Here is an 11,801-nt window from a genome sequence, read left to right on the forward strand (position 1 = left end):
AGTTTTGAAGTTTGTGCAGCGGATGATAACTAACTCCTTGCTGCTGAATTTTAATATTCAAGATTTGAAATGTTTTAAACCTTTGTTCATTTACAGTATAATGCACAGCTCCCTATGTATAAGGTACATATAGCATGTGTTTTTGAGACATGCATACATGTTGTGTTATGTTATTGCTTATTAAGGTGTCCTATGTGGACTTATGAATTATACAATGCTTAAACAAAATTTATAAACAAAAGAGCCACACCCAGCCCTCTGGCTTATAGGACACAAAAGAAAATTTCAAAATACATAAATAAATAAATAAATAAATATCACACACGTTTTAATTATAAATAAAGGTTTTCCTACGATTAAATGCTTCGTGTAGAAAGTTTGACAAAGATGATTTGACATACAAAATGTTCAATCCGTTACATAGTGTAAATAATATGGTCGTGTATATGCGTGTGTGTCACAGTAGTAGGTGTGTGTGTACTTTCTTTGCAAAATAAATCGTGTACCTTTTCTTTGATTCTAAGATTTCAAGTACACACAATATAGAATCAGTTATCAAATAATATTTATATCAAACATATTACTACAAAAATAGCAGCGATTGAAATATATAGCATGATCAGGGCTATCATTCTTTCTTGTCTTTCAATTTTGTTGTATTTTTTCCAACTACAACTTCTTCCCCTCTCGTTGTTGTTTTAGACATCTGAAAATACCTACAAGGTGACAAATTCAACTTTCTTAAGACATATAGTTAACAACATTCCCAAGGGCAAGTACTGTATTGGGGTAAGTATGCTATTAACCTTGTGTTCCTAATTTGCGTTTTCTTTGTCATACTTTGTGTTCTGTTGTTTTTGTCTCGTTTTTATTTTTCGTAACTAATTTTTTTACTTTTGGCAACCATAAGACAGCTTCTGTAGCTGATTTTTGTGTTGAATAAAATAAATAAATAAATAATAAGTTTATAAAAAGAGACAAGAGACTAGTAGACCCTTTCACAAGTGACTAGTTTTTGTTAGTTGCATTAATAAGTAAAGGGTGTCTTGTGAAAATAATAACAACAACTTATATCGACGTTACTTTCTACCTATATTATAAACTGCGAATCCGAATTCAAAGTTAAGGTTATAATAAACTGCGAATCCCAATTCAAAGTTAAGGTCATCCTAAACTGCGAATCCCAATTCAAAGTTAAGGTTATTATAAGCTGTGAATCCCAATTCAAAGTTAAAGGTTATTATAAACTGCGAATTCCAATTCAAAGTTAAAACTGCGATTCCCAATTCAACACCATGGCTTCGTCAGTGTTTTCACAGATGAGCTTTCAGCAAACTATCATGCAGATAAACAAAAAAAACACATCAATCAATCAAGACAAACATTTATCATTATTGAACTATAAAACGAACATTGAAGTTATATTCCAAAGAGACAATAACTATTCACAGTAAGACTTCTTAATATCAAGATTTATCAGTGAATGGGTCAAAAGTCTCGTCTCAAGATATCCTCATGACTAACTTACAAATAAATTGAACGAAACTGTGCCCATGTTTAAAGACGCTTGAAAACGTAATTAATTATTATACACTTGTGGTAATAATCCAGATTTTCCTAGGCATAACAGTTCAACACAATGATCACAATCATGTATTATTAATGTGATCGGAATAAATTTAATACATATCACATCATGTGCTCATTTCGTTTTTAGATTCGACCCTACCCAAGCGATATATCAGCATGTAAAAGAGGACCAGAAGTGGGAGCGTTGGTCATGTGTACTTTAACTATATCACAACCTGTACACGTGATAGGTATAAACCATCATCTCACTATGTAATAATGTTTATATCATATTTGCAGTTTATGATTTATGATTTTTAATATGGAAGTGTTGCTTGCATTGAAATCTGCAAGTGAGATACACTCATTGTACGAACTATGTATAGTATGTTATTGTGCTGTACTATTTTTCTGACCTTACAATGCTAGGTGAAAGCTAGTCAGAGTTGTTACAACGTTTGAGATGAGTTTTGTAGACCATATATATTAATTTCCTTTTTATGTCAAGAATTCTAATATGAGATACAGTTGTGCTATTTTTTCATCCTATTTCAGATGATCCATGTGAAGGCGAACCATGTGGTAGCCATAGCAACTGTACCAGCGCAGGGGAAAAGTTCTTTTGCAACTGTACTCATGGTTATATCATGCACAAAGGCTCTTGTAGAGGTGAGTTATGATTTATAAATAGCTTTAATGAAGTTGAAAATGTTTGTCAAAATTTAGGATTTTCCAATAAATTCTTACATTTCTACTTTTTTCGAAAAAAATCAGTTAATCTAAAGACAACTTTGATAATTTAACTTTAGATATAACACATATTACTTTCAATTATCCTTTTTCCGTAGTGAATCCATGTGAGTTGGGTTCTTCCGAAATATGTGGTCAACATGGTATCTGTCGAATTTCCAATGATCTGTTGAATATCACATGTCAATGCCTAGATGGCTACATAGAAATCGATCACATATGTCAAGGTAAGATTTGGCGGGAAATGATGTTTATAGTAATGGCATGGAAAGCGCTACACTATTGTCGTCGTCGTCGTCGTCGTCGTCATCATCATCATCATCATCATCATCATCATCATATTCAAGAGTTATAGAATATACGTTATCCTGCTTTACATTGTAAATGATACATTATGTGTCACTTCTTGAACGCATGAAAGATTGTGTTAGATGGTCACAGCTCAGCGTGATCTATCATAGATATAGACAAAAAATGTGGCATAAAGTTTTAAAGAAAATAATTTCAAGATGAAAATAGATGTGAGTTTCGCTCGATGCATGATTTGATGTGACAGTACTTTAGACGATCATAGTATACTGTGTCATAAATATCCATATTTTGTTAATCTACAAGACGGTGAACAGAAGGTGACTTATATCATCATTGCATCTCTCGGTGGAAGTATGGTTGGTTTACTTCTTTTGATTCCTTTACTTTGCTGGGGTTTATGGAAGAGGAAGAAAGTAAAGATACCTCATTTACCGATGACTCCAACACCACCACCACAACAGCAACAACCAACAAGTAAGCTAATTATTTGGTTCACTCATTGACCGCTTTGTGTATTTCTAGAGGACCAAAGCTTGGCCAACATTTAGCCTCACTGGTGACTAGTTACTGAAATTGTCATCACATACATTATACCTACGTACATTATGAACTATGTATGAAATGTGTTCTTATATTATTGTAATGGTAATCATGCGTGCTGCCCCCCCCCCCCCCACACGCACACGCGCATTATTATAACGAGGCGTCAGTATATAAGTTTATAACAGTTGTGCTTTGGTTTATAACATAACGTAGAAAGCGATACAAATGTTAGTTTTTAAGAAGAAAATGAGGTTGAGTCTTAATTCGGTCTTACTTGACTTGGGGAAGTTTAAAAAGAAGTATACATAACAGAATGATGTCGAAGATTAACGTCATATTTATTCAGTAATGTCAAAGCCAAGAAATTGTGAGTAATAATACATCATTGGATATGAAATATGGGCATAGTATGTTATTACAAAATGTATCTCTCAAATGTTTTTGCATGACATAATATGTCTCGCCAGTTGTTAGAAACTCTTAGTAATTCAATAATATACTTGCAATCGGTGTATAAATTGATTGGAATATTTTGTTTTGCATTCCGCTGTTCGGTGTCGGTTCATAAGCTGTTGACTGACTCGAATGTCTCGACCCATTCATCTGAATTTAAAATGTTCCCATTGTTTGTATTCTATTGACAGGTGTATCAAGTCAAAAGATAGATTGTGACAATCCACAGTTACTTCTACTTTATTCAAATGACTGTGATCGTCATGTCCAAGTCGTTGAGAACTTTGGCAGATTCCTAGCCATTCAAGGTGGATGTAACGTACACTTGGATCTCTGGCAGGCTTCCGAAATTGCTTCAGCAAAAACCGAATGGTTATTCCAGAAGATCAAAGCAGCAGACAAAATCATTGTAATTGCTTCAGAAGGAACCAAACAGAGGTGGCAGGAACGATGCAATAATGAAAACACTCAAGAATGCCATGATCCCAAAGATGACTTTTTAAGCGCAGCTTTAAATATTATCAGCAGTGATTTTAATTTAAGAGAACGGTCTGAACGGTATGGCAAATATGTGTCTGTCTATTTTGAATATAGTGACTATGAAGATATACCAGAACCGTTGAGAATCATGGGAGCAACCTTTGAGTTGATCAAATCAATGGAGAAGTTTTATCTCTACTTAAGAAACGTCAAAAGTAGGTCAGTAGTGGGTTATTGTAAGGTGCAGGATATTCAAAACATGATGGAAAGTTGTGAAGGTGAATCGTTACTGGAAGCCATTTCCTTAATGATGCAATATAAGACCTCAAACCCTAATTGGTACAGAGAGGCTTTGAATGAAGCTGACTATGAACAGATCGCACTAGGACAACAATCTTTACACCTCGTTGACGACAGCACAAAGGATGATGGGAGAAAACGGGAAACAGAAACAGTGTGTAGGGAAAGTGAAAATAGCCAATTCGTATCAAGAAGTGACGACGATGGATATCAGTCAGTATACAGTTGTGGGTTTAATAACAAGGAAAGTTTGAAATCTACTCTTGTTTCATTGACACAAGACACAGAAAATGACGAGAAAATTGAACAGCTTTGCTCGTTGTTACCGTCCCAACATCACCCTGAGACACTAGATACATACCAATATGACGAAGAGTGCAAAGATTTCTACACGACTTCACATTCGACGTCTCAGTTTCATTTTATTCAACCCAGTATTATTATGAAGCAGAGTAGGGACAGTCTGACGTCATCTGAGTTCGGAGCATTGGCAGTGGAGATGAACAATATACACCCACTATAAATGTCACCATGTACACCAAACAGTATATAACATTTTGCATCCAGTATTTTTTCCCTTTACTGGATATAGCTTTTTGTGAAATTGATTCTGAACGATATGTTTTCAAATATTTCTACACCAACCAGTAACATTTGAAGCCAGTATTTTTCCCTTTACTGTACATTATTTTCTGTGAAACTGATTCTTGGAATCACCAACATTATATTTTTTCGATATTGTTTTCATATATCATTAAGGTTTATTTTTATTCAGATATTTCTAAACTTAGTGGAATTATTATCTATCTTTACGACCATTTGTAACTGTGTTATTTCTGAAGATAAAAATATAACTAAAGTCTATGTTCAGTCACAATGACTTTGGCATATTTCATTCATCTGTTTGTTTGTTTGTTTGTTTGTTTGTTTGTGTAATGCTTTGTATGTTAAAGAAAATGAATTGAACATTTAATATTGAACTACATGTATGATGTATGTATGTATGTATGTATGTATGTATGTATGTATGTATGTATGTATGTATGTATCCCCACTCCTCCACATATCCCCAATATCCTTCAACAAAGTGGTAACAGTGATGGGATGTGGCAGCAATGGGGTATGGTACCGGTGATAGCTATGGAATGACAACATCATATTAAAATATCATGCAAATTTAGACAATACAATAAGTCATAGTAAAATGTGACTCTCCCATTATTCCATTTTCTAGCATATGGCCCTCCCTGAGAACCGATTTGTAAAATGTGACCCATTGCAATTACTGACAAATGTTAACAGGAAATGTTACCCTTGCCAAATTTCACCACCAGGGGATGAAGTACCCTTTTTTATTTTATTATAATATATACATGGACCTCAGGAAAGCATTACTAGATAAAATCAATAACATTGACGCCAAACTTTAGTCATATGAACATATACGATAAAGTACAAAATTTAATGATAACAATTCCCCATTGATTCTGCAAACTGTTTACATGAAGCCTTTAACCGTAGGAAAAACTTTATTTGCAACTGAGACGTATGTGATATTTATTTATTTATTTATTTATTTATTTATTTATTTATTTATTTATTTAATTGGATATTCTTTGCGTCCTATAAGCCTGAAGGCTGGATTTGTCTGATATGATATGTAAGTCCACATAGGACATCTTAATACACAAATAACAATACATTGACTACATTTTATACAGGCCAGGAAATAGAGAATATTGTGTGACTATCCTACTGTTTATCATGACTACACTACACAAATCATTGAACTTTGACCTTACGTTTTTTGAAATATCACGACCTTGAAGTGATTTCACGAAATCATCATGGATCATGGCGCGTAGTTTATAGGGTTGTGCAGTTAACAGTATTGACAACATGATATATATGCCCCGTTCGTACTAGTATATAGTCACCATGCCAACTTTCAATCCCGTGTAACATCACGCGTGGTTTCGATAAGCTCGTCCCATGCAAGCTTGGGTGCGCGTACGTGCACCGTGTGTTACGAAGAAATCGTAGACAAAGCAACGAGCTGATATACGAGCACCTCCGGCAATTATGAGATAGTGGTGTCACAAGATGAAGTACCTCCGTCCATTCGTGTCAGTACTTCATATAGTAGTATATGGTATTTGTGCAATCCACTGTGGATCTGACGATAACTGGCGGGAACCATGTATCGAAAATAACGGTTGTAGTCAACAGGTTGGTGTTTTATTATATACATCCGTGTGTTAGTCTTTATTTCTGCCAATCAATTATGACACTTCTTCTGATATTTACCAGTAGAACTCTTAATTAATTCTCACTTCGAGATGTTCAGTCAAATATTGTTTCTAAGTTCCGCCTGACAGGTATTGTTCTGTCAGTTCTGTATTGAATTCTCGTTCCAGCCACATGACTATGTCTGACGTCTATGAATAACCCCCTGCCTTGTTCTGTACATTGACTACCGTTATCACAACCTGGGCTACTTTGGTATGCGGAACATAAAACCGCAGTTGATAATTAGAATATGAATGGCATATAGTATTAAAACGAGTAAAGCTTGGGCCTTATAGTCTAAGCTAGTGATATGTTGTAATAATAGCCTACGTGTAGTACAAGACAGTCAATATCTGAAAACGAAAGAACGTCTGTGATCTGTTGTAATAGCCTACCTGTACTACAAGCTAGTCAATCTGAAAACGAAAGAACGCATATTCAAGGAATTTGAAATAATCAGCATTTATATTTGTTCTTTCTATTTTCAACAAAATGTAGTCGGATTTCTACCGTGGAAATTTGATGACATGAGACACGAGTCGTGTATTTATATCATTTGCCAATAAATCAAAGAAAAGGCGTCTTCCAATCACCTACAGATTTCTCAATAAGATATATAGTAGATGCATTACATGTATTGATTCTTGATAAAAACAGGGGATATAATACAGCACTGTACTTGTACTGAGTAAACAAGGAACTAGTTGGTATTTGGTTATAAAATCCAATATATGTACATGTATCTAAAGCATTCCATTGATGTTACACTCACTCTAATCTGATAGTTTATAACATTCCTCTATCGTGTTGTTGTAAACCGATAAAGTTGATAAACAATCAATCTATTATAACTATTTCCTTATTACTTTTATAATACAGTAACGCCATTGATATTGGATTATAATACTGCATAACCCCCCCCCCCCACACACACACACACACATGCATGCATGCATGCATGCATGCATACATACATACATACATACATACATACATACATACATACATACATACATACATACATACATACACACACTAACGTTTAAACTCACTAAAGAACTCCTTTACAGTGAGTTACTCACTGCGATGTGTGTGCAAAGTAGATCATAATATTTGGACAATTCTCCCTTCTATATCCAAGGTTTCCCCAACTACAACATGGCCGTGTACTATTCATAAACACAATGGTGAGTAATATTCATACCACATCATACCATACCGTTAATAAGTAAAAAATACCTAACGCAGTTAAGGATGGCTACTTTCATGTCGAAAGGAGCAACAAGAAAAAACACCAAGAAATAAGAAATAAACGGTCATATCTTACGACATGCAAAGTAGTTATGAATCCTCATTAATTGGGATGGATGGATGGATGGATGGATGGATGGATGGATGGATGGATGAATGGATGGATGGATGGATGGATGGATGAATGGATGGATGGATGGATGGATGGATGGACCGACGGACAGACTGGTGCGTGGATGGCCGGGTGGATGAGAGAGGGGAATGGGTGGATGGATTGATCGATGGGCGGGTTGGGTGGGTGGGTGGGTGGATGTATGGATGGATGGACGGATGGGCAGATAGATGGGAGCGTGAACTGATGGACGGAAGGATGGCTAGATAGATGGATGGATGGGTGCGTGCGTGGATAGATAGATGGATGGATGGGTAGATTGGAGGTACAGGGACGGATGAGTGAGTAGCTAGAGTAATATATAGTACATAGAAAGTTATTGAACGTAAATACTTCAAAACATTGTAATTATTTATGCTGAAGGACGAATTCGAACGAGAGGCTCTTGTCATCGTAATTGTACCGATTTCCATTGTGTAAATTAAAGTTATATTAGTGAACATGTTGAAACTTCGAATTGTGCGTGCTTTATTCGTAACCCAAAAACAATGATATGTGTTCAGTATACATCGAACGCTGGTGTGGTATACAGTGAAACTAGTCGCATATAATATCGCCATGAATTCAGACATAGCAAATTTGTGGAAGAAAACAATCTGTGTAATACTGTGTACAAGTCATGTTTATTTCGCAATCTTTTGTTGTGATTATGATGTATTGATTTGTAATAAATATCACGTGAATTTTTTTCACCTGCAGTTACAGGATGCACAAAGGATCCATTCTTTCCAATGGTAGCTCAGTATGAGCTACCATCGCAACCCGTTAACTTGAAGATTAACTGGTATCCTGTCAGTCATGTACTTTTGGATCAGCATGACACATTTCTAGCTTTAAATGTATCTGTAGACATTGATTTGACAACAGGTATGGACAACATTTAGATGTTATTCCCCAATATTTTTCTTCTTTAAGCCAAGGAAACTACGAGTGACCAAAGGGGTCTTTGTCACTACCAGTCAATGGACGAATAGTGACAACCCTAAGGTCACTTGAATCAGTATTTTCTGACTGAATGGAGAAAAGTGTTGGAGAATAACATAGTTATACCAACGCCAGTAATATCAAAGAAAAATGTTACGCAAAGTACATGTTATGGTAATTTTGAAAGTTTTGACTATACTTCGAATACAGCAGAACCAGTGACGTAGACGCACGTTGTCGCGACGTATACGCGCGTTCTCGTGACGAAGAACGATATTCCTCATAAGCTTAAATGGTCCGTGCATGGTTTATTGGTGCTACATTTGGTATCGTGGAACGAATTAAACAAATTTGTCCAATCGCATGATTTGCTATGTATACGAACTACATGTATGCTTTGGACAATGGTATATTGAAATATACTGACGTACACTTAATATTACAATATGTTTCAGAACAAATGCCACGAGGCTTATTATCCTGGAAAGCGTACGATAATCGATGTCATAACGCATAATTATACACAATACTCTAAAAAAATTATTCCTACACTAGTTTTAGAGTAAGTCAACTATTACTATTTGGAATTTATCCGCATTTATTTTTAAATACATGTACAAGAAAATCTAATAATTTAAAGTTGATAACATATCTTCTATTTTTAACATGTTATAACATGTTGTTTTACTTGGCTTTGCTAGTACATGTAACTCGATTTTTTTTTTACAAACACAGGTTCATCCAATCTTCAGGGTATTCATTTTATTATCCGTGGTCTACAAAAAAGTGGGGTTTTCCACTACGATTACTTTAATCAGGAAATTTGTCGAACTTATAATCTGTCGTCTGCCGATACAAGATGGAGTTCTGATGTAAGTATGAATGTTTTAGAAATAAAAAGCTATCTGTTTTATTTATTTAGAGAGAGTGGTGGCATGCAGAGACAGACAGACAGACAGACAGAATGACTGACTGTCTGTCTGATTGACTGAAGATAGACACACAGAGAAGCAGAAGAGAAGGGGAAAGGAGAGAAAGGGGGGGGGCAATGGGATATAATTGGCGATTTGTGTCTAATTTAGACATGTATATGTAATTCGTATATTTTTACGAATTGCGACACTTTCTATATCCAGAAAGGAAACACATTAAACTGACCATGCAGAACAAGTGTTATAATTATTTGGTTACCACTTTCTTGCTGTTTTCTTGTAACCCTGCTGCACTTATTTGTCCAAGAATCAACGCCTTTTCTTCATTCACTAGTATTACATGGACAATGTCACCTTCTACTATGACTGCTTTCGTCCAATGTCGCCGAACGTCCTCTATCAAGTTCAGGTTATATTACTACCTACCTCTGATACTGGAGTAATGAAAAGTATCTCAAAGGATTACAGAATGCCATGTAAGTACGTTATACAATTTAGAATTGTATTTTCTTATACATTCTGTTTTTGTAAATCTTCCTTATTGAACCTAGTGAGAGGTGTAATCATGCATGCTACAAGTACAGGATTGTATTCCATAAGTCAGCCATGCCATAACCAAAACTGTTTAACGTTCTAATTAATGATATCAGGGATGATATGTTGAAAAATGATTCCATTGTCAGTGTTATAGATTCCTTATAATATTTATGCACTTTTTGCGTAATTGTAAACACAATCAAAATCACGAAGCCTGAAACAAAACGTTGCCTTGCTCGACAAAAATCTCACCAATACTGCTATATTTTGTCGTATGGTTCAACAAAAATCTTACTAACAGTGCTACACTTTATCGTCTGGCTCAACAAAAATCTTACCAACAGTGCTACATGTTATCGTGTTTGTCGACAAATATCTGTCAATCTTTATAATTCATATACCTACCTGTACAAGTGTATATTTTTCCACAGCGTGTTCCGACCACTCTGGATTATTTTATGAATGCGATGGTGAGTATGTGTCACAATTGTGTATGACGTAAGAATGCCATGAATATAGTAACTTCAACCTGAACCATAATTTTCTATGGCTATGGCTGTGACATTTTGTCTGTCCATAATTTGGACTAAATATATGTTAATGTTTCGATGGCGATATTGAAAGATGAAATCATTTGTAGTTTAAATACTTAAAAAAAAACATTTAGAAGGTAAATGTTTAAAGTCATCAGTGGGTAAACGTTCAAACATAGACCCTACACGAAAGGGTCAATAGTTTAAACAAGATGATTATCAGTCACTGTGCCTCAATGAAATGTTTGCTTGCAAATTCAATGATATACCTGTAGAGTCTGATGACGCTGCCTCTTGGGGACCAAGCATTATTGACATCATATCTATATACGAGACGGTGAACCTGACATTTGACTTGCCTCCACCCGAAATGGATCTTAATAGTTTTGTAGTATCTTTGTTTAAGGAAGGTACTGAGATTACCTACAAAGTCGTCCAATTGGTAAGTAGTTAGTATTCGGTATGTTTGACGAAATTCAATTGCGTACCACCTCGGTACATGTATAAATGCTTTAATAGCCCAGCTGGCATGGCGAGTGTCGGTCCATGACTTGATTCTGACTGTAGTCGCTCAATCTGTGCTACAGCTATATTATGATAAGAACGTACAATACAACCATACAAATAGGGCTAGCAACGCGCAACGTACAATACAACCATACAAATAGGGCTAGCAACGCGCAACGTACAATACAACCATACAAATAGGGCTAGCAACGTACACTGTAGTCATACAAGTAGGGCTAGCAACGTACA

General features: G+C 35.4%; 1 protein-coding gene across 1 annotated transcript in view; it reads left to right on the plus strand.

The window, feature by feature from the left end:
* The first annotated feature begins 11,362 nt into the window (after positions 1 to 11,362).
* The window catches only part of LOC144438854 (uncharacterized), an 8,362-nt gene continuing 7,923 nt past the window's right edge, over positions 11,363 to 11,801 (plus strand). The window contains exon 1 of the mRNA XM_078128055.1: positions 11,363 to 11,487. Coding sequence (XP_077984181.1) covers positions 11,416 to 11,487 — 72 coding nt within the window. The 5' untranslated portion in view covers positions 11,363 to 11,415. The remainder of the gene's footprint in view (positions 11,488 to 11,801) is intronic.

Source organism: Glandiceps talaboti, chromosome 1 (genome assembly GCF_964340395.1).
Source record: "Glandiceps talaboti chromosome 1, keGlaTala1.1, whole genome shotgun sequence".
NCBI classification, from domain to species: domain Eukaryota; kingdom Metazoa; phylum Hemichordata; class Enteropneusta; family Spengelidae; genus Glandiceps; species Glandiceps talaboti.